Source organism: Hylobates moloch, unplaced genomic scaffold (genome assembly GCF_009828535.3).
Source record: "Hylobates moloch isolate HMO894 unplaced genomic scaffold, HMol_V3 SCAFFOLD_8, whole genome shotgun sequence".
Lineage (NCBI taxonomy): Eukaryota > Metazoa > Chordata > Mammalia > Primates > Hylobatidae > Hylobates > Hylobates moloch.
Window position 1 is genome coordinate 47,678,546 of NW_026652283.1, and position 24,861 is coordinate 47,703,406.

At 39.1% G+C, this 24,861-nt stretch overlaps 1 protein-coding gene across 6 annotated transcripts in view; it reads right to left on the reverse strand.

Annotated features, from left to right (window-relative positions):
• Positions 1–202: 202 nt before the first annotated feature.
• The window catches only part of LOC116473121 (cytochrome P450 4X1), a 94,492-nt gene continuing 69,833 nt past the window's right edge, over positions 203–24,861 (reverse strand). For all 6 annotated transcript variants that reach the window (XM_058442404.1, XM_058442403.1, XM_058442402.1 and 3 more), the window contains 11 exons: positions 23,584–23,725; positions 22,356–22,400; positions 20,477–20,604; positions 17,925–18,052; positions 17,687–17,841; positions 15,069–15,175; positions 14,305–14,495; positions 4,419–4,552; positions 2,301–2,365; positions 1,448–1,530; positions 203–952 (listed from right to left, as the gene is read on the reverse strand). In XM_058442404.1, the coding sequence (XP_058298387.1) occupies positions 778–952; positions 1,448–1,530; positions 2,301–2,365; positions 4,419–4,552; positions 14,305–14,495; positions 15,069–15,175; positions 17,687–17,841; positions 17,925–18,052; positions 20,477–20,604; positions 22,356–22,400; positions 23,584–23,725 (1,353 nt within the window). In that variant the 3' untranslated portion in view covers positions 203–777. The remainder of the gene's footprint in view (positions 953–1,447; positions 1,531–2,300; positions 2,366–4,418; positions 4,553–14,304; positions 14,496–15,068; positions 15,176–17,686; positions 17,842–17,924; positions 18,053–20,476; positions 20,605–22,355; positions 22,401–23,583; positions 23,726–24,861) is intronic.

A 24,861-nucleotide genomic window follows, 5' to 3' on the forward strand; every position in this document is an offset into this window, starting at 1 on the left:
GTATGTTGCCTGTTCACTCTGATGGTAGTTTCTTTTGCTGTGCAGAAGCTCTTTAGTTTAATTAGATCCCATTTGTCAATTTTGGCTTTTGTTGCCATTGACAAGCATGTTTTTAAAACTAGAAATAACTTAAATGCCCAATAAGGAAAATAGTTAAATAAATTATAGTACATTCATATTACAGAATACCATAAAGCCATGATAAGGAATAAGGTGAATTTTTATTAAGTGAAAAAATCAATAACAATATAGGAATGATCACATCTATATGAATACATTGCTACATTTCTACATATAAAATGTATAGGAAAAAGTCTGAAAGAATGCACACCAAATTATTCTGTTTTTAGGAAAAGCAGTAGGATTGGTCAGGGCATGGAATGTAGGCTAAGTGAAGTGAGATTTAAAATTTTTATTCTACATGATTTTCTAGTGTTGGGAATTTTTGACAGTGAGCATACATGCACTTATTACTTGCATAATTCTGAAAACTATTTTAAAAACAACAGAAAACATATGAAAGTCTGTTAGTGTATACAGCATTAATAGTAGTGAAAGTTTAACAGAAAAAATCTGAAAATCTCCCAAAGTTATATAGAAACAGATCTAGCTGACAACACTGTGTACCTAGAAATGATTTTGGATCATGTGTAGCTTCACAGAGACCCCTATCCCACCAACCTCCAATCCTCCCACCATACATTGATCCCTTTCTATCTGCTTGGATCATTAGCTATAAATTTAACTTAAAGTATGTTTAATCATGTACCCTGAGATCTAACATTCAGAGAGTTTCTTCAGGTGCAAATACATCCCATTCTTGGGCTTGAGGATAAAATGGTTGGAGAAAGTAAGAGGCCTGGTGGGGTCTGGAGTCACTCTGAAGTGGAGCAGAATCAAGGCAATGGTTACCTTTAACTCAATCATGGCAAACTCCTGCCCAATGCAGTTCCTGAAGACAAGTGGGAAAGAAAGTGATACTTGAAAAAATGATGTTTCTTCTGACTATAGTAAAATACTAGCACAAGAAGTCTGAAGTACACAGTAAAGTGATATTTTTCCACCAAATGCCATTGAAACTCTTGAACTTCAGACTTAAATTGTTCACTGTGAGAATGTGAGCTGGGAAGCTCCAACATGATGCCTTCCCTATAACAAGGTGGCAGTTGGAGTTACTCATGAAATTATTTCTCTTGCTTTGAAGGTAGACTGCATTGAGCCTATGAGCAGTAGCTTACATTGTGGGACTGCTTTTGAGGCGTGGCCAAAAAGGATGTGACAGAGAATAGGATTATCCTTTGTAAAACTAACAGATCCTTTGGGGCTCAAATAGGCACCAAGACCTACGGTTCCCTGGAAGAATTTATAGAGCTGAGGAGCTGAAAGGAATAAACTACTCTCAAGTAAACATCTTTGGGTACTTTCAGCAACTTCAAATTGTTCTCACCTTGATCCAGCTGAGAATGGTAAGTAGGCATAGGGGTGTCTCTGATCAGAATTCTCCTGAGAGAACCTCAAGGGGTCAAAGACCTGAAATGAGAGGACAACCCCACCGCCATCCCCCAAACAACATGAACACATTTCTTCACCTACCACCTAGCACCGATCAATAGAAATATAATGTGATCTACATGTGTAATTTAAAATGTTCTGCTGGCCACATTTTTAAAGGTGAAATTAATCTTAATAGAGTTTATTTAACCAAAAATTACCATTCTAACCTGTAATCAATATAAATAATGACTAAAAGGAAATGTTTCACATCTTTTTCGGGTACTATGTCTTCAAAATCCAGCACGTATTTTACACTTACAGCACAACTCAATTCCAACTGGCCACATTTCACGTGCTCAGTGGCCGTATGTGGCCCGTGGCTACTACACTGGGCAGTGTACCTTCAGACCTGCAGACCTTGCAGCCTCACAGCTCATTTGTCTGATACCCAGGGAAAGAAAAATACTATGGCAAGTGGTATGATTTTCACTACGGAGATGCATCCACTTAGAAAATCAAGTCAAAATGATTATGTGGCCAATTGCTACAGAGCCATATACTCCAGCTTCCTATTACATGTAATAGATCTTAAACCTTAGTGGCTTACATGAAAGAAATCACTGATACGCGTCAAGAGTGTTTCAAGAACATAGAATAGTTTTACATTTCTTTTGGCTTTTATGTTTATTTTTGTTTAATTTGTGTCATTTCCCTTAATTATATAGCCACTTCTGTGCTCAGCTACCAAAAAGTGACTTGCACAGCATTAGTTCTTGGAAGTATTTATGTACAAGAGAGAATCATACCTTTGGGTTTTTCCAGACAGCAGGGTTGTGGTGAAGACCCCAAATACTAAGAACCACGGTGATCCCTGAGAAAGGAGGGAAATAAAAGAGACTGCGGGAGAAAGAGCAAGTTGGGGGCTACTGTTATACTGCTCTTAAACAAGACTTTTGTTCTTGAAGGGAAGAGCTAGCTCCTGGCAATGCTCTGCCTGCTGTAGCTGATGACACCAGTGAGGAGCACCTAAGAAGATGCGGCTTGGGTTGGCACCTTAGCTTTCCACACAACGATTTACTTAATTCATGATTCTATCTTAAGTAGCTGTTGGTGTCATGTCAAAGTGATAAACCATGCTAATGTTTTCTGCTATGTTTAGAAATTACTTAAATATGTGTTTTTTGTTTTTGTTTAGAGTCAGGGTCTGGCCTGTCACTCAGGCTGGAGAGCAGTGGCATGAGCATTGCTCACAGTAACCTTGAACTTCTGAGCTCTAGTGATCCTCCTGCCTCAGTCCCCCAAGTAGGCAGGAATACACGCATGCAACACCATGCCTGGCTATCTCTCTCTCTTTTTTTTTTTTTGTAAAGACATAGTCTCCCTATGTTGCCCAGACTAGTCTCAGACTCCTAACCTCAAGCAGTCTTCCCACCTTGGCCTCACAAAATATTGGGATTATATGCGTCAGCCACTGTGCCTGGCCTAAATACCTATTAATGGACTATTAAGCACTCCTGGAGATAATTTGGGTATAAAAGCACAGAACTGGCTGGGCGAGTGGCTCACGCTTGTAATCCCAGCACTTTGGGAGGCTGAGGAGGGCTGGTCTCGAGATCAGGAGCTTGAGACCAGCCTGGCCAACATGGTGAAACCCCATCTCTAATAAAAATACAAAAATTTGCCAGGCGTGGTGGTGTGCACCTGTAATCCCAGCTACTCGGGAGGCTGAGGCAGGAGAATTGCTTAAACCTGGGAGGCAGAGGTTGCAGTAAACTGAGATTACGCCACTGTACTCCAGCCTGGGCTACATGGCAAGACTCTGTCTCGAGAGGAAAACACACACACACACACACACACACACACACACACACACACACACACAACACACACACACACACACACACACACACACACACACACACACACACACACAGAACTGTGATTCCATCATGCAGATCCCGTGACAAATTTCCATTCGTGCTGTTCACATATGGAAAGTGGAGAATTTTGGCAAATATCCATGTGGTTTGGGGAGAAACAGAGTACGAAACAAAGGAGAGAGAATTTGAGGGTTATTTGGTTTCCAGAAATAATTCTAGTTTCCAGAAATTAACTCTGGGTCTGTAAGCAAAGTTACAGTAACAGGCTGTAGGTGTTTGCCAAAAGCAATCCTGTTGGCTTGCCTCCGAAGACATGAATTAATAGAACATTGCATCAGATAATATGTCTCACATGACCCCTCTGCTTCCTGTAAGCCCTGCTCAGAAACCTGTGTTGTTCCGAAGAGCTCTAGGCTCCAGACTCAGGGCCTCTGCACGAGTTCTGGCTCTGCTCACATCAGTTAACGTCATCTACACGTTGGGGCTGCCTCTGGATTTTTGGCCACATCAAAAGTATTTAAAAGTGTTCAGTAAACTGTAAATCATTGTATAAGCATCTGTTAACATTGGATTCCAAGGGGAAAAATGAGATAATGGGTTTGAAGGCTCTATATTAACTATTAAATGTTATACATTTATAAGGGTGATATTATGATGATGAGGCCAAAGACCCCCGTTGGTCTTTCAGATGAAGACACTGGTACTATTTTCCATGAAGTTTCAGCTCGGTCTCAAACTCAGCCAAACAAAGATTATCTTAGAAATGATGTCCCACAATGGAAGAGACCCTGGGCTGGAATTCCAGAGACATGGATTCTCGGCTTAGCTTTGCTGCAACTGGCTATGTGCCTTCGGGAAAGTCATTGAAATTCACGTCTGACCAAAGCATTATCCTCTGAGCTCCTCAAAGGTGATTAAACCTAAGCCACATGTTAGAATTATCTTTTGACTTCTCCAAGTGCTAAGAGACTCACTAATCTTTGCCACTGTGGTCTCCAGGATCCCACAGCCTCTAGGAACTGCTTAGGAAAAGAATGTAAAGACCTGCAGGCAATGTGCATCCATCTGGGAAGGTAAGTGGCTTGCTGAGATCTCTGGAAATGGACGGGACTGCAGGAAGCAATCGGCAAGTCTCCTTGATGCACATCGTGGTGTACGACATCTCACCCAGCTGGTCCCTGTGAGGATGAGGGAGGGAAGGGACTCAGACATCATAACCAGTTTACTTTTTTTCTGTTTTCTGTTTGTTCCTGGTAATTATTACCCTCAGGTTAAAGCCATTTTGCCACTGGTTTATGTAACAGAATGTTAAAATGGGACTCTCTGCCTCAGGATGAGCTGTGGTCCCAGAGGCAGAGGAACCAAAGAAATATATCATGTATCCTTATTATAAAGTGAGCTGCTAAACTACCAGTAAAACATTTGCTAAGGAGATTTCTAAAAACCAGTTTTGTAACTCTTAGCTCATCATATAAAGTAATAATGCATAAAAATGCCGAAGGATTAAAGAGGAGAGGCTTAAGAATTTTGAGAGAAAAAATTCTTTAAAGTGTTGTTGGAATGCCAGAGTGCCATGGAAAAGGAAGGGTGCTTCCCCCATCTTAAACAAGAGGTTTCAAGAGGATCACTTAGATGATCTGACTTGTGCTCCTTGGAGTTTGGGGAGTATAGGACTGATGTGAAAGGCTGTAACTCAGAACAGACAGAAAGGCAGAGGACAGCAGCAGAGGCAAGGCAAGGATGTGCAACTGTGTCCTTGAACCAATTAACTGGCAAGAGGGGAAGCTCTGGGACCAGCTTGAAAAAGTCTCTGCCTAAGGACAATTATTCTCTTGTCCCCTGAATCACCACTGGAAAGTTCTAGTGAGAGAGTCTCCAAGAAAGGGAGTTTCCTCTTGAGAGAAAGGGAAGCATGGAATATCCACCAAGCGTTGGCATGATCACAATAGTACCAGCCCTTTACTCCTTATCCCCTTTCCTCCCAAAACCATTCCTGGAAGGGCCAGAAACAGCAGCTACTGGGTATTGGGGAGCTAGTCAGTAAGAATAAGTCGATAATAAACCCCTTGCCCACTGCTGGCTTCTAGGACCAAAGAAGTACCAAGCTGGGATGGAAAGAAAAGCTCAAGTGGATAAGTATTTGGAAGTTTCATTATTACACTGGGCCAGACAGTTTAATTACTGACATAAGATTGTTCTTGTGATTTAAATGAATGAGAACTCTATGAGACTTACTCAGGATCTTTCCCCAGAGATAAAAAGAACTTGCTCCACAAAGGAGGTTGAAAGTTTATAAGCGGAAGAAGAATAAAGTTTTTTTTTAATTTGCATCCTACCTAGTCAGATTGGTTCCATAAAATGACTGCATATATTTAGTCTGTTTACCTTATTGTGTTTTATATGTTTTTCTGATTACTTATTTTGAATGCAGGCTTTGGCCATTAGGTAATGTGAAATTTTAATTTTGAATTCTTTCTTCCTCAAGCTCAGGATAAATAAGAGTAATTCTGGCCAGGCGCGGTGGCTCACACCTGTAATCCCAGCACTTTGGGAGGCCCAGGTGGGCGGATAATCTGAGGTCGGGTGTTCAAGACCAGCCTAACCAACATGGAACAACCCCATCTCTACTAAAAATACAAAATTAGCCAGGCATGGTGGTGCATGCCTGTAATCCCAGCTACTCAGGAAGGCTGGGGCAGGAGAATCGCTTGAACCGGGGAGGCAGACGTTGCGGTGAGCCGAGAGATTGCGCCACTGCACTCCAGCCTGGGCAACAAGAGCGAAACTCGGTCTCAAAAAAAAAAAGAAAAAAAGAGTAATTCTGCTTACCCTGGCACTTTCATAATTAAAAAAACAATTTTGTCCATTTCAATCATGGAACAAAAGTTATCTTTCAAAATGAAGGAGAGATAAAGACATCTCCAGATAAACAAAAGTTGAGGGTGTTCACCACTACTAGACCCATCTTAAAAAATGCTACTGTGAATTCTCCAAGTTGAAATGAAAGAATACTAATTAACAACATGAAAACTGAAAACAAAAATCTCACTGATAAAGGTAAACACACAGTCAATTTAGAATACCCTAACAATGTAGTGGTGGTATGTTAATTAATTCTATCTCTAGCATAAAGTTAAAAGCCAAAACTATTAAAAATAACTGTTGCTACAATAATTTGATAAGGGATACACAATAAGGGGACACATCTCCAAAACTAGGTAAATTATGACATCAAAGACATAAAATGGAGGGCAGTCGGTAGAGTAAAAGTGTATAGTTTTTTTTAAGTGTTGAAAGTTAAGCTGTTATCAGTTTAAAGTAGCCTTTTATAACTATGCTTTATGTAAGCCTCATGGTAGCGACAAAGCAAAAACCTATAGTAGAGCAACAAAAGATAAAAAGTAAAAATCAAAGTATACCACTAGAGAAAAGCACCTAATCACAAAGGAAAGCAGTAAGAGAAGAAGAAAGGAACAAAAGATCTATAAAACAACAAGAAAACAATTAACAAAATGGCAGTAATAAGTCCTTGTCTGTCAATAATTACCTTGAATACAAATGAATTAAATTCTCTAATCAAAAGGGTGGCAGAATGAATGAATGAAAAAAACAAGACCCAAGCATATGCCCCTACAGTTTCTCATTTCATCTTTAAGAACACACACAGAGTGAACGTGAAGGGTTGGAAAAAATATTCCATGCAAATAGAAACCAAAAGAGAGCAAAGGTAGCTGAACTTTTATCAGACAAATTAGGCTTTAAGACAAAAACTGTAAAAAGAGACAAGAAGACCATTATATAATGAGAAAGGGGTCAATCAATCAGGAGGATATGATAGTTGTAAATAAATATGTACCCCAAATAGGAACAACTAAATATATAAAGCAAATATTAACCCTATTCAAAAAATTGTGCTGGGATAATTGGCAAGCCACATGTAGAAGCATGAAACTGGATTCTCATCTCTCACCTTATACAAAAATCAACTCAAGATGGATCAAGGACTTAAATCTAAGATGTGAACCATAAAAATTCTAGAACATCAGAAAAACCCTTCTAGATATTGGCTTAGGCAAAGACTTCATGACCAAGAACCAAAAAGCAGATGCAAAACCAAGCCAAAACAAAATAACTCCAAAAAACAACAACAACAAAAAGATAAATAGGTGGGACTTAATTAAACTAAAAAGTTTCTGCACAGCAAAAGAAATAATCAGCAGAGTAAACAGACAACCCAAAGAGTAGGAGAAAATCTTCACAACCTATACATCCAACAAAGGTCTAATATCCGGAACCTATAGGGAACTCAAACAAATTAGCAAGAAAAAAACAAATAATCCCATCAAAAAATGGACAAAGGACATGAATAGACAATTCTCAGAAGAAGATGTACAAATGGTCAACAAATATATGAAAAAATGCTCAACATCACTAACGTTCAGGGAAATGCAAATCAAAACCACAACGCAATACCACCTTACTCCTGCAAGAATGGCCATAATCAAAAAGTCAAATAATAATAGATGTTGGTGTGGATACAGTGAACAGGGAACACTTCTACACTGCTGGTAGGAATGTAAACTAGTACAACCACTATGGAAAACAGTGTGGAGATTCCTTAAAGAACTAAAAGTAGAACTACCATTTGATCCAGCAATCCCACTACTGGGTATCTACCCAGAGGAAAAGAAGTCATTATATGAAAAAGACACTTGCACCTGCATGTTTGTAGCAGCACAATTTGCAATTGTAAAAATATGGAACCAGCCCAAATACCCATCAATCAAGAGTGGATAAAGAAATTGTGGGATGTATATACCATGGAATACTACTCAGCTGTGAAAAGGAACAAAATAAAGGCATTTGCAGCAACCTGGATGGAAATTGGAGACCAATATTCTAAGTGAAGTAACTCAGGAATGGAGAACCAGACATCATATGTTCTCACTCAAAAGTGGGAGCTAAGTTATGAGGATGCAAAGGCGTAAGAATGATACAATGGACTTTGGGGACTTGGGGGAAATGGTGGGAGGGAGGTGAGGGATACAAGACTACAAATTGGGTACAGTGTATACTGCTCGGGTGATAGGTGCATCAAAATCTCACAAATCACCATTAAAGAACTTACTCGTAACCAAACGCCACCTGTTACCCAAACTCTATGGAAATAAAACAATTAAATTAAGAAAAAAGCACTGGTGAAAGAAATTGAGGAAAACACAAATTGAAAAATACCCTGTGTTCATTAATTGGAAGCATTAATACTGTTAAAATATCCATACTATCCAAAGATTCAATGCAGTCTCCATCAAAATTCCAATGGCATTATTCACAGTAATTGAAAAAAAACCCCTAAAATTTGTATGGAATAAAAAAACTCAAATAGCCAAAGCAATTTTGAGCAAAAGGAGCAAAGCTGGAGGCATCATACTACCTGATCTGAAATCGACTACAGAGCTCTAGTTACCAAAACAGCATAGTGCTTCTAAAAAAAGAGACATATAAACTAATAAAACAGGATAAAGAGTCCAGAAATACACCCACACATTTATTGTCAACTGATCTTCTACAAAGGTGCCAAGAACATACAGTGGTGAAAGGACAGTATCTTCAATAAACGGTGTTGAGAAAACTGGATATGCACTAGTAGAAGAATAAAAGTGGACCTTTATCTCATTCCATATACAAAAATCAACTCAAAATGGATTAAAGATTTAAACATATGACTTGAAACCATAAAACTACTAGAAAAAAAACATAGGGGAAAGTTTCTTGATATTATTCTTGGCAATGATTTTTTGGATACAACTCTGGAAGTATAGTCAACAGAAGAAAAAATAGATAAATGGTTTTGCAGCAAACTAAAAAGCTTCTGCACAACAAAGGAAACAATCAACATAGTGAAGAGACAACTTAAAGGATGGGAGAACATGTTTGCAAATGACATATCTGATAAGGGGTTAATATTCAAAATATATGAGGAACTCACACAAAAGCAAGAAAACAAATAACTAGATTTAAAAATGAGAAAAACCTAAAATAACATTTCTAAAAACAAGATATGGATGGCCAGCAGGTATATAAAACAATGCTCAACATCACTAATCATCAGGAAAACGTAAATTAAAACCATAATGAGATGTCACTTCATGCCCATTAGAATGGTTATTACCAAAAAGACAAATATTGGTGAGGATGTGGAGAAAACAGAACCCTTAGACACTTTTGTTTGGAATGTAAATTAGTACAGCCATATGTAAAATCGCACGGAGTTTCCTCAAAAAATTAAAAATAGAACTGCCATATGATGCAGCAATTCCACTTCTGGATATACAACCAAACGAAATGAAATCCGTGTGTTGAAGAGACATCTACATTCCCATGTTCATTGCAGCATTATTCACAATAGCCCAGATATAGAAATCAACTTAAGTGTCCATCTTTGGATAAATGGATAAAGAAAACGTGGTATATATATAAACAATGGACTAACAATTAGCCATAGAAAAGACAAATATCTTGTCATTTATGACAATAGAGATGAATTTGGATGACATTATGCTAAGTGAAATAAGCCAGGCACAGAAAGACAAATCCCACATGATCTCACGTGGAAATCTAAAACATTAAACTCACAGAAGCAGAGAGTAGAACAGTGGTTACCAGGGGCTGTGGGAGAATGGGGGATTACAGGGATGTTAGTCAAAGGATACAAAATTTCAGTCAGACAGGAGGAATAAGTTTAGGAGATGCATTGTACAATATGTGATTGGAGTTAATAACAATTTATATACTTGAAAATTGCTAAGAGGGTAGATTTTAAATGTCCTCACCACACAAAAAAAATCATAAGTATGAGTTAATGAACATGTCCATTGATAGACTTAGTCATTCCACAATGTATACATATATAAAAATGTCATGCTGTACATCATATATATATACACACATACATATATATATAACATGTATACACACAATTTTTGTAGTTAAAAATGAAGCCAGAATCGTCCTGATACCAAAGACTGGCAGAGACATAACCAAAAAAGAGAATTTCAGACCAATATCCTTGATGAACATTGATGCAAAAATCCTCAATAAAATACTGGCAAACCGAATCCAGCAGCACATCAAAAAGCTTATACACCATGATCAAGTGGGCTTCATCCCTGGGATGCAAGGCTGGTTCAACATACGAAAATCAATAAATGTAATCCAGCATATAAACAGAACCAAAGACAAAAACCACATGATTATCTCAATAGATGCAGAAAAGGCCTTTGACAACATTCAACAACATTTCATGCAAAAACTCTCAATAAATTAGGTATTGATGGGACGTATCTCAAAATAATAAGAGCTATCTATGACAAACCCACAGCCAATATCATACTGAATGGGCAAAAACTGGAAGCATTCCCTCTGAAAACTGGCACAAGACAGGGATGCCCTCTCTCACCACCCCTATTCAACATAGTGCTAGAAGTTCTGGCCAGGGCAATCAGGCAGGAGAAGGAAATAAAGGGTATTCAATTAGGAAAAGAGGAAGTCAGATTCTCCCTGTTTGCAGATGACATAATTGTATATCTAGAAAACCCCATCGTCTCAGCCCAAAATCTTCTTAAGCTGATTAGCAACTTCAGCAAAGTCTCAGGATACAAAATCAATGTATAAAAATCACAAGCATTCTTGTACACCAATAACAGACAAACAGAGAACCAAATCATGAGTGAACTCCCATTCACAATTGCTTCAAAGAGAATAAAATACCTAGGAATCCAACTTACAAGGGATGTGAAGGACCTCTTCAAGGAGAACTACAAACCACTGCTCAATGAAATAAAAGAGGATACAAACAAATGGAAGAACATTCCATGCTCATGGGTTGGAAGAATCAATATTGTGAAAATGGCCATACTGCCCAAGGTCATTTATAGATTCAATGCCATCCCCATCAAGCTACCAATGACTTTCTTCACAGAATTGGAAAAAACTACTTTAAAGTTCAAATGGAACCAAAAAAGAGCCCACATTGCCAAGTCAATCCTAAGCCAAAAGAACAAAGCTGGAGACATCATGCTACCTGACTTCAAACTATACTACAAGGCTACAGTAACCAAAACAGCATGGTACTGGTACCACAACAGAGACATAGATCAATGGAACAGAACAGAACCCTCAGAAATGATGCCGCATATCTACAACTATCTGATCTTTGACAAACCTGACAAAAACAAGAAATGGGGAAAGGATTCCCTATTTAATAAATGGTGCTGGGAAAACTGGCTAGCCATATGTAGAAAGCTGAAACTGGATCCCTTCCTTACACCTTATACAAAAATTAATTCAAGATGGATTAAAGACTTAAATGTTAGACCTAAAACCATTAAAACCATACAAGAAAACCTAGGCAATATCATTCAGGACATAGGCATGGGCAAGGACTTCAAGTCTAAAACACCAAAAGCAATGGCAACAAAAGCCAAAATTGACAAATGGGATCTAATTAAACTAAAGAGCTTCTGCATAGCAAAAGAAACTACCATCAGAGTGAACAGGCAACCTACAGAATGGGAGAAAAATTTTGCAACCTACTCACCTGACAAAGGGCTAATATCCAGAATCTACAATGAACTCAAACACATTTACAAGAAAAAAACAAACAACCCCATCAAAAAGTGGGTGAAGGACATGAACAGACACTTCTCAAAAGAAGACATTTATGCAGCCAAAAAACACATGAAAAAATGCTCATCATCACTGGCCATCAGAGAAATGCAAATCAAAACCACAGTGAGATACCATCTCACACCAGTTAGAATGGCCATCATGAAAAAGTCAGGAAACAACAGGTGCTGGAGAGGATGTGGAGAAATAGGAACACTTTTACACTGTTGGTGGGACTGTAAACTAGTTCAACCATTGTGGAAGTCAGTGTGGAGATTCCTCAGGGATCTCGAACTAGAAATACCATTTGACCCAGCCATCCCATTACTGGGTATATACCCAAAGGACTATAAATCATGCTGCTGTAAAGACACATGCACACGTATGTTTATTGTGGCACTATTCACAATAGCAAAGACTTGGAACCAACCCAAATGTCCAACAACAATAGACTGGATTAAGAAAATGTGGCACATATACACCATGGAATACTGTGCAGCCATAAAAAAGGACGAGTTCATGTCCTTTGTAGGGACATGGATGAAACTGGAAACCATCATACTCAGCAAACTATCCCAAGGACAAAAAACCAAACACCGCATGTTCTCACTCATAGGTGGGAATTGAACAATGAGAACTCATGGACACAGGAAGGGGAACATCACACTCCAGGGATTGTTGTGGGGCGGAGGGAGCGGGGAGGGACAGCATTAGGAGATATACCTAATGCTAAATGACGAGTTAATGGGTGCAGCACACCAACATGGCACATGGATACATATGTAACAAACCTGCACATTGTGCACATGTACCCTAAAACCTAAAGTATAATAATAAAAAAAAAGAAAAAAAAGAAATAAATTAAAAATGATTACTCAACATTGTATTTTGTGCTATACAGATTAAATCTTTAGCTTATGGTAGGAAAGGGCTTCTATTTCCTTATAAAATGAGATCTCTAATATACTTTTATAATGTCAAATTTGGTTTTACAAATGTTCCAGTTGAGTTGACTTTTGCATACGAAATATGGTGTTTTTTATCTGGTCATGCTGCTGAGTTGTCCTTAGTATTTCTATCTTTCTGTCCCTTTGACCAGATTATGTCAGGAACATATTTTATCTTTGCAAACAGCATAACCTGGGCTTTATTAACAGCAATATATGCTTAAAGTCTAGCAAGATAGAGATGACAGTTTCCACCTGGCTAACTCCTACTTATCCTGTAATGGTCAGCGCAAATGTCAAGGAAGTCTCCTTGAGCTCCCATGCCAGGGTAGGTACCTGTCTTCTATGTCTTTGTGTTAGCCAGCACATATCTCTATCATTGCCCTCATCATGCTACACTGCAATTTGGAGGTCTGTCTCCTTTCTCCTGTATTAGACCATGAGCTCATCGAAGACAGGGCCCACAATAAATTGTAGTCATAAAAAATCTCAGTATTTAAAATGTCCTCAGTCCATATTTGCTAAACTTAACTGTAGTATATATCATCTAATATTATGTTTGAAGTCTAAAATCAATCCTGAGGAATAAAATTGGTGACAAGCGGATGGGAGAAGATGTCTCCAATGAGCCTTAAATAATGCAGCTAATCATTCAGCCCTCTCAGAAGAGGAGCTCCACTGGAACCCGATCGTTTAAGTTCTAAGTGCCAGCACAGGGATCAAGTCCTCATTTCCAATGCATCAGAGCCAAGGTGAAATAAAGAAATAAGACATTTCCCACACCATTGATTAGAAAAACAATGACAGACAATTTATGGATAAATAAACTTTTTTTTTTCCCAAAAGACAAGAGAATAATTTGGAGCTCTCTTTAGAAAGAACAGAAAAGGGCCAGGCACGGTGGCTCACGCTTGTAATCCCAGCACTTTGGGAGGCCGAGGCGGGCGGATCACGAGGTCAGGAGATCGAGACCACGGTGAAACCCCATCTCTACTAAAAATACAAAAAATTAGCTGGGTGTGGTGGTGGGCACCTGTAGTCCCAGCTACTCGGAGGCTGAGGCAGGAGAATGGTGTGAACCCGGGAGGCAGAGCTTGCAGTGAGCTGAGATCGCACCACTGCACTCCAGCCTGGGCGACAGAACGAGACTCTGTCTCAAAAAAAAAAAAAAAAAGAAAGAACAGAGAAGTAGCCTACTTCTTCTGTTTCACCTACACATATCCTGAGGCACTAGGGTCACTAAGGTACCAGCACAGAAAATAAAGCAAAATCTCAGGGGGAAAACTAGGAGGAAAATTTAGGGGTGCAGATCTTACCAAGTGATAGAAGACCCATCCCCCAGGATGCCCCTGACCTCCTCCCGGCATCTCTCTTGATGCTCAGGGTTCAGAGCCAGGCAGTAAAGGATCCAGGAGATGCTTGCTGCCAAGGTGTCATGTCCTGCCAATAAGAACGTGCTCACTTCAGAGTGTACATCAATATCTGAGAAGGTGCTACCACTTTCATCCTAGAAAGTACAATACAGATATTTTAAATAAAATGCCAGTTTATAAATGTTTGGAGATATGACCACAATAATGATTTTAGGGGAAAAATCCAAGTTTTAAATAGGGGTTTAAATTTTAATTCAGTTCGACAAATATGTGGTATAAACCACATTCTGCCCAAAGCATAAAGGAGAACCAAGGTTAGATAAGAAAAGCAGGCCTTACACAGAGGGCCCTCAATCAACAGGCCCTAGATATTCTCTTCAAAGTCTCAGATTTCCCAGGACCTTATCATCACAATTTTTACGTTTATCCATGTGACCATTTTTTCATGATGCCCTAAAATCCATGTATCCATATGACAATCCCCAAATCTTGTCAAATCGTTCGTTTAGTCTTTACTAACCCTCCTCTAGCGACAGAGTTGCAGAATTCTCTTTGTCTCAAATTGCATGAAGCTACTCATCAATTCAAAGTACAGTTAAATTTAGTCAATCGGTTTTATTCTTGTCTCTCCATCCCGTTCCCACTTACCCACCTACTTACATAATTAACTGGTCACTTGAGCAGGCTTAGAAATTCAGAAGATTTACCTTGGCAGAAAGGACAATATCCAGAAAATCCTGGTACTTCCTCTTCTGAGTGTTATCCTGCTTTACCCCAGCCTGGAGGGATTTCTTTCTTTCCTGGATTATTGTATCTGGGTAGAAAAATAGTTTCCAATTACCAAAGTGACAGCAAAGTCAAATAAATTATAAAGAAGCCATGGTTAATGAATAGCTTCAAATCTTGCCTGATTTCCAGACGTTTAAATAGATCTAATTTTCACAGATGATTTATTTTCTCATCAAAGGGACTTTTGATTAAAGCGCCAAAGATAAACAACACAAATAAAAAACATAGTTTCCATCAGTACGTGGGCAATAAAATTAAGATGATTTCAAGTTTAGATGCAAGTGACCAATCATTCTTTTCTTCCTCAGTCTAATATTTTATCTTCGTGGAAAAGTTATTAAATAAAATGGAATGAAATAGAAGACAGGCAAAGAAATGCCAATATATTTGTAATTGAAGGAGCCGAGAGAAAAAAACAAACCAAAAATATGGAACAGAGGTAATATTTATTTACTATTTTAAAAATTTCAACTTTTATTTTAGATACGGGGGTACATGTACAGGTTTGTTACATGGGTAATATGAGAACTCTCTGTACTTTCTGCTGAATTTTTCTGCAAACCTAAAACTTTTCTAAAAATCAGGTCTATTAATGTTGAAAAAAGCCACAAAATCTCCTTAATTAAAACAGTGTGATTCTAGTACATTGGTAGATAGATCAATGGAATACACGAGAACATCCAAATATACTCTCATCCAAAACAGATACCAGTACATGTATCCGTTTAGAATGTGATAAAGATGGTTATCTCAAATCACTTGAAAAGATAAACTTTTAAATAATGGTGATGGGACAACTGGATAAACATTTGGAAAAATTAGATCAACACCTCACACCATATATAGGAATAAATTCTAAATGGAGTTTAGATCTCTGATTTAAATACTAAAAGAATGAAATTATACAAGTACCACAAGAAAACATAAATAATTTTCTCTACAACCTGGGTACAGGGCAGTGGTTCTCAACTGGGGGCAACTTTGGCCCTGGGAACATTCAATAATGTCTGGAGTTATTTATGGTTGCTACAACTATCAGAGCTCTACTACATCGAGCGGGTAGATGTCAGGGATGTAGCTAAACATCCTATAACACACACGTCTTGACAACAGGGACTTATCTAATACAAGAAGCCATTAGTGCTGAGGGTTGAGAAACCCTGGAATAGAGAATGGCTTTTTGTGATTACTAAAAATCCAGATGCAATAAAATAAAATATTGATATATTTGACTAAATAAAAATAAACAATTTAAAAAAATTAGCCAGGTGTGGTGGCAGTGCCTATAATCCCAGCTACTCAGAAGGCTGAGGTAGGAGAATTGCCTGAACCTGGGAGGTGGAGGTTGTAGTGAGCTGAGATCGCACCACTGCACTCCAGCCTGAGTGATAGAGACTCCATCTCAAAAAAAAAAAAAAAAAAAGAAAAGGTTTTAAGTTTTGAATAAATTTAACATTTAATATTTTCCCTAACACTTTGCATTTTGCTTTTTCATCATAATTCTATAATATTTAAAAAGTAAAGATTTTTTTTTACAAAGTTCTGTATAGCTTCCCCCAAATCCATTCCTGTTTACTCCAATGAAGCACACAAACATTAACATTTTCTGTGTGTGCAATGATGCAGAAAGACTTGGGAACTGCTGCTATTTATAACGCCCATTTATGCCTTAAATTGTTTATAACCTGCTTCTCTGAGTGTCCTCTTTATAATATCTATGTGCATGTATGCATATATGTATGTGTAAATGTGCATATGTTGGTGTGTCTTGCAAAATTCCTGGAAGCAAAGACATTTGACATAAATATACTTTATATTTAACATCTATTCAGTGCCAGGCACTGTCCTAAATGCTTTATATATATTAACCCACTCATCGTAACAACAAATCTATGAGATAGGTTCTTTTTTAATCTCCATTTTATAGATGACACTGAAACAGCAGTAAGAAACTTACTAGCAACTGCTAGTAAGTGGTGAAGCTGATGAAGGATTAATTCACTGCTTATAAGTATTCTCCATTATGACATTCATGACAAGCGATGTTGAATTGCTTAAAAAGCTTAATCTATTTCAACTTTTGTGTTTATGCTTGCTAAAACTGTTTTTGAATCAAGATTCTTTTGGGTGCATGCCCATGTTTACTCTGTTCCTCTCTCCATTCCTATGTTGCATGAATGTTTTTAGCTTGTCATTATTATTACTGCAATTGCTGTGCAAAAAGCCATATTCCATGTATGTTTGGAACTCTTAAGTGCCTACTTATATTTGTATTAATAATTGTCCATAATAAAAATAGTATGTGTGTGTGTGTATGTATATATATATATATAAAACTCCTGGTAAGCCTTATTGCTATGGTTGAAGCAAAGTCTTATAAAGGACTCAAGTCAAATTTCTTTGGAGCAGTGTCTATATAAAAGCTCCATTAATAACAAAGATTCTATCTCTTGTCATATTAAGGTTTATCCCTCTAGACAGACACAGTACAATCATGACAGCGTATGGACGTGGGCAACCCAAACTCAACAAATACCTGTGTACTGATTCAACACTTGGCTTAACTTCTGGAGGCGGTAGCCCTGAGGGCTGAGTTTGAAAATTATGTCACTGTGATACAACAAACTGTACAAGCGGTGAAATATGATTTTGCTGAGTTCGAATATGGCTTTTGCATAAGGATCATGGGTGCTAGAAGAGAAAGTTGGGATAATGTGTTAATAAACAATTTAGAAAATGTGAAGAAATATCTTTTTTGCTCTCCCACCACTGACCTGTTTGTCTGGCAGTTGGTCTCCTTGCTGAAAGCGCATTTCATGATTATATCCAGAGCCAACAAGTTGATGTGCGCATAGACCTCCACGCTTGTGTCCTGAGTGCTGCAAATCTTCTCCCACTTATCCTGGCACAGGAGGTCAAGACCAACATCATCACCACCACCATGACCAAACTGCCTTCATTGGAAGGCTCCTGCCTGACCCTGTTTTTATGATCTAATGGAGACAACCCTGACCCAGCAGGAACCAAAGGTCACATGAGTAAATAAGCCATGTGCTTACACAGGGCACGAGGAAGGGAAAAATACAGTTAGCGGAGTGAGAAGGAGCATGGAGAAAACTGCATATACGGTAAATGGCTGAGTTAAAGATCTGCGGCTTTTCAATTATTACCATAACTCTGCTTTCAAACAGACCAGAGTTCCATTAAAGCAATCATTGACACAAGACCCATAATTACAAGGGGTTTACCCCAGGGCTTCCTCCAACTTCAATTCCAAACTTGCTAGGTGCCCTGCCACTGCTCTCAACCACCATAGCCACATTTAAAATAAACTCAGAACATTTTCAAAAACATTTGGATTCAAAAGTGGGAAACAGAGCAAGTGTGGAGAGGAGCTGCTGCAGGGAGCTGCCCCCAGCAAAGCCTGACCTGGCTTAACTTCCCCATAAAGAGACCTACTTATCCTGCTTGAAATGCTTTACCTGACATTTTAAAACTGTCACAAGGTCCCTGGTTGAAAATGTATTTGCATAATAAGCATACTTTGTGTAAAAATTAAAATAAATTGAAATTTTAAAAGTTCAGGTTGACCGATAGGTCTTAAGCACCTAGCCCCTAGCTTAAGACCTATCAGTCAACCTGAACTTTTAAAATTTCAGAGACTTGGCAACCACAAAAGCAAAGAGAATTTTAAAAACTTTTCCCTAAGTGCAAATTGTTTAGTCAAACAGCCTTTATCTCAACTATGTAAGTTTTACTAAGAACAAATGGTGAATGTAGAAGAAATGAGAACAGGAGGGAGGCTTCCAAGCTTGAGAAACTCTGGAATGATGCAGCAGAGGAAGGAAGGGTGAGAAAAATCACAGAGAAATATGTGGCTGAGAAATGAGGAGAGGAGGAAGCGCTCCGAGAAATAAAGAGAAAACTCCAACGCAATCACTGGAGGATCTGAAACTGTGCTGCACCTGAACAGCACTACAGTCACAAAAGGATGCTCTTCTCTCACTAGCCTGCGCTGCACAGTCGCTGGGTCTCTGCCTTGAGAACTCACACTGATGTTTTTACCACAATCCTGGCTGACTTCGGGTTCAAATTGCTTCTGTGAGTTTGGCTGAGAACCCAATCATTGAGCTGGTAACAGAGGTTTGTACGGGAGCAGGGATGGGTTTGCACATGAAGTGAGAGGAAAACTTTGTCTTTGTTTGTGGTGTTTGAGGTGTCTATGATGAAAGTGTATTAGTGAATTACTTGTCTGATTTCAAAATAAATATGATTTAAAAATTAAAGCCATTATACAAATAGAGTTTTGGAATAGAACTCATTTATAAGTCAGAGACCGCTCACAGGAATGTTCTTCTGCCCCTTTGAAAGGTGTAGATCAGGGCCTAATGATCCTCCACCATCTACAAGAGGAAATTCACATCTGCAACTTTAATACAGACATTCTCTTTTGCTTGGTCCTTTATAGCCACTGGGCAAGTCCATGCCAATCTCCAAACCTTTGTTCATGCTCCCTCACTCTGCCTTGAATACTCTCATCCTATATTACCTACATATTCAAGTCCAGCTTATATTTCATGGCAAATTTGAGTTTCCTCTGAATCTGAAGCTGTTATAGCTGCTCCTGCCATCCTTACCTGTCACCTTGTGGAGGTTAACGCAACTCCATACTGGAAGCTAATCTGCCATCTTGACTTCCAGTTAACTCTAGCTCCAGCAATGCTCTGAGATTTCCAGTTTATCGATTGTTCCTTGTGTAAGAGCATGTACTTACCATAAATCTTGCCCTTAGGGCAAGTTCTTACTATTAATAATTTCCTCTGAAGCATGTATGCCCCTCCCCATGGTCTATAATTCCTGGGTCTGGAGGGTAATGGCACAGGGATCCACCATCTTGTCTCACCACTGTGTGAAACAGCCATGGTTTTTGTTTGAAAGCCTCTATTGAATGTTTCTTTTTAAGAAACTGTCAGCCTTTTTCTTCAGCCTCTCAGTTTCCTCAGACTTTGGGGTAGGTTTGTACAGACCTGCCCTCCATGAAACACATCTATAGCACTTACTATCTAACTATCACCATTTGGTACTTGGTTTGCTGCCATAAAATCTCAAAATATATCTAAGACAGAGGACCAGATCTTTTTATTAATATTATCACTCAAAGAATATAACAAATTTTTTACAGATACCTACTGTTCAATAAGTACTTGTACATTGGTTAAATTTTTAGAAACTGATTTTTTATTTTCACGGCCCACAAAACATACCTAATACTGCCCATTGCTGGGAGCATTTTGCAATGCACAGAGCACTTTCCCCCTTCACTTACCAGCATCATTTTCACAGAATGAGCCATCACCTCGATGTATGCTTTCAGGATGTTAAAATGGAATCCAGGAGTTAGTAGGCGACGATGCTGGAACCACTTGGGTCCGTCTAGAGCTGCTAGTCCTTTTCCTTGAGAAATAAAAGGCAGAAAACCTTATGCCATTTAATTAGATGAGATGAAAGACAGATGAGGAACACAGGCAGCGTGGAGTAACCATGACCCACAGGCAGTCATGAAATAGTGGAATATCAAAGTAGTACTCGTATTAATGTACAATGCAATTTAATAGATGAAGGTGAATTTAGAAGCTTACCTCTGGGATGGATGTATTTAATATTGTGAGAAAGAGTTTCAAAGTCTAATAAATTTCAAAGCCTTATAAGATGAGCACGCTAATCCTGAAATCACCAGTTACTACCTATGTAGTATCTGAATAAGTGACTCAAACCTTCCTGAGGTTTAGTTTTCTCAATAATGAACTATGATACTAAATACCTTTTTCCCTGTGTTGCTGTGGAGGTTAACTGAAAGTGAATACATAAGGCAGCCAACCTACTCCCTAGCTCACGCTAGTAACAGAGCAAGTGAATTCCTTTCCACTCCAAACCAATCCATAAACTATATGATGAACATAAATTCACAAGAAAATAGACAAGAGTGTCCACTCTGTCCCCTGATATTTCCTCCTTGAGCCCAGGTCTATAAATGATACTATGTGGAAATACTTATCAAGGCTAATGCTTCACAATCCTCTATTGCCAGGCTGGTCATTAGGATTTGGCTTTAAAAGGACTTTAAAGTGTATTAATACATAATTGATACCATTTATTGAATGCTTACAACATTCCAGGCTCATGACGCATGATCTGTCACTCATACAATGGTGGCCATTACATGTAGTGCTAAAAATATGTATTTCATTTAATCCTCATAACAGCCCAGCAATGTGACTCTCATCCTTATAGTTAAAGATGAGGAAACTGAGATAGGGAGAGATTAAATGACTTCCCCAAGATCATATTTAACTAGTCAGTGCAGGAGGGGACAAGATTCAAATTTAAGTGGTTCCTAATACAAGCCTATATTCTTTTCTTTCATTCACATCTTGTTTAACATAAATACCAATTATGTAATTAAAGAGCTTAGTTTATCTGCTGACGGAATATTGCCAAACTCTAGAGCAAAATTTTACTGATTTGCATGTGGAAATGAAGGAACTCCAAAAAGAAAGGAAAACATCCAAGAAAACAAGAGAGAAGGATAAAGAAAACAATAGGGATGCTAAGACTGCAGTTTGGGTAGGTTTTTTTTTTGTTGGGGGTTGCAGAGTTTTGCTCTGTCACCTAGACTGGAGTGCAGTGGTGCAATCACAGCTCACTGCAACCTCCACCTCCTGGGTTCAAGCGATTCTCATGTCTCAGCCTCCCGAGTAGTGGACCTACAGGCACATGCCACCACGCCTGGCTAATTTTTGTAGTTTTAGTAGAGACGGGATTTCACCATGTTGGCCCGGCTGGTCTTGAAATCCTGACCTCAAGTGATCCTCCCACCTCAGCCTCCCAAAGTGCTGGGATTACAGGCATGAGTCACTGTGCTCGGCTGAGGCTGCAGTTTTAAAGAGAGAGGGGACAGATTCACATATCTGCTGCCTTGAGAATAAGACTTTGTGGGACAGAAGTGGATGAATAAGCTTTCTAGGAAGTGGTGTTGTGTTGACCTTAGAGCTCCCCTTCAATCTTTCCCCTAGATAACTTTCAGTATAGCTTTACCTTACACTCTTTATGCTCTGAATTCAGATTTCAGTTCCTTTGGCATGCTCTACTATGGAAAGGGGACTTTGAATGAGAGTGGGTTATACCTCTCATTTGCACATACATACCAAGAAGTGGAGGTGAGAATTTCTGCAGGTACTGGGACTTGGGATCTGCAGAGTCAAGCAGAGCAAACAAAAGACATCATTAGAGGGAGCATTCGTTATCAGTTCAAGTTGGTGACAGTTTTCTGCATTTCTGCACCAACCAAAAAAGTGAGCAGAAGAGAGCCCAGGGCTTACTTCCTGCCGCCTTTGGCAGCCTGGGGAAAGACTTGTGTGAGTCTTGGCTCAGTTTCAGAGAACAGCAAGCCCTACGAGGCAGACAAGTACAGAAACCCTGATTCTTCCCTTGTTTACACTTCCTCCAACAGGAACAGAGTTTGCCTGAGGGTTGCAAAGTTTCCATAACCATAGTTGGGACAACATATATCCTTTACAGAAGGCAAATTAAGGATCAGAGCAGGGGCCAGTAGACACCAGGTACTGAGGTGTCAATGCCTCTTGGTGTTTTTGTGAACCCCAAAGTGGAGGTTTCTACTGTTCTTGTCCTTAACAGGTGAACATGAGACAAATCAGAGCAGGGGGACTGGAAACAAGGAGCTAGTCCAGGCAAGGCTCTTTCTTTTATTAGGTTTCATTAGGAGTGGTGGATACAATGCACAGGAAAGATTGGAATATAAAAACCTTCATTTGACAAAGTCGACAGGGCAAAAACTGGACATTTTAGTATTATGCTATGAAATAATCCACAATGAAAGCCTTAAAAAAGGATTGGGTGGGGAAGTAGATGACTCATACCTGAAAAGGGGACACAGTTGAGAAATATGTGGAGAGGAAAGCTAAAATTTGGATCACAATCAAGAGGTTTGATGGGCAAATTAATGATCTAGCATTCAGGCTTTCATACTGAACCAGCAGAGGTAGAGTTACTGCTGATTTCCCACCTTCTTGAGACTTATGCTCGAGACCAGGGGTAGGAGTGGGAAGTGTTGCTGACACTGAAGTCATAAAACCCACAGAGGCCAAGGGAAGCCTTGCCTGGCAAGTCTGCTAATGCCAGCTAGACTTCAGGTTCTCTGACCTCAACGTGCCCATGCAGACCTGAACAAGACCAGGGACTGGGGAGGATATGGGAATCCCCTTCAGTATTGGTAGGAAACCTGTCACCTCCCCATACTTGCTCCTGTGTCTCTTAAAGGCCCCAAACCAATCTTTGCTTTGGAATCTTGCCTATGGGTTTTATGCATTTCACTTCTAGGAGGAATAGGTCCCAGAGATTTCCCCCTCTTCTTACCTGTTCTGCTCAGAAGCGTCTTTGCATAGTCTGGGTCATAGATATAGAAAAATGCCTGAAAGGGACCAATCCAGAAAGGGAAGGCACGAGGGTATTTTTCAATAATTTCCTCAAGCTTCTCCATGTTATCATCCTGAATAAACTGCAGGGAAAAAAGTAAAAGTAATTAGCCAGCCAAGCTGGACCTGTCCCGTCTTATAGACACAAGCTGAATTCAGGGCCTGATAAGGTCACACAAGCAGAGGAGCCTGAGACTTTTCTGGAAGTGACATAACGTGCTTTCTTTGGGACTTCTAAACTTGGGGGATAATTCTCTAAACAAAGTTAGTGTATTTATCTTCTCAATATTAATATATTCTGTACCCCCAGACCAAGTCACTGTTGAAAGACATTTACTGTGAACTCTTATCCCAATAGAGGGTGAGCTGAGTCACACTCTCTGCCTCACTTGCCAACATCACACATTCAGATTGGAGTGGGATCTGGAAGCTAAAAAGAAGTATTTCCTAAGTGGGAAACTAACAGTTACTAAATGGGGCATGACCCTACATCCAGCTCGCCATTTCTTCTCCCTGTTCCTCTCTCTAATTATGCATCAGTGATTATTTCTCATGACTTAGCAGTAAATGCTTCTCTCTAAAAAATTGCCAACTCTATCTATAAAGAAAATCCAAATTCTCCCCCCAACAACAGAAGGTCCATTTACACAGATGTGTGAATCTTAAAGCCAACTCAAATACAAAACTTTCAGCTTCCAACATTTACAAATGAGAGTGCAAATACTACCACCAGAGTTTTTGCTTTTAGAAGCAGATGAGTAACGGCTCACTTAAATTGTTTCTCCAAATCACTGAAAACAAGATTCATTTACATTTGCTTCTTGTGTAAAGTGGAGGGCACCTGCATGTGTGTGTTTTGGTGTGCCCACCTACACACTTGAGCATGATGGTGGGAGTCCACAGCTGCAAAGTAATCTTAAGGCTGCCAGATTTTTCCTCATGTGACCAATCACACGGTATCTGCTGCAGGACTGCTTGTTCTCATCCTCTGGAGAGGTGGACAACTCTGGCTCCCATTTTTCTCTGTTATCATTTAGCAATTTTAACCCATAAAGTGTTCTCTGGATAGTTCAAGGCCACTGAAAGGTGGAGACTCTTGAATCTGGTTTCTAAAATACTGCACTTTTTTGCTAATGTTGCCATAATCGAGCCAGTGATAAGCGCCCACTGGCTATCTAGAGTAGTGGTTTTCAACAATGTGAATATTTTTTCATTTATT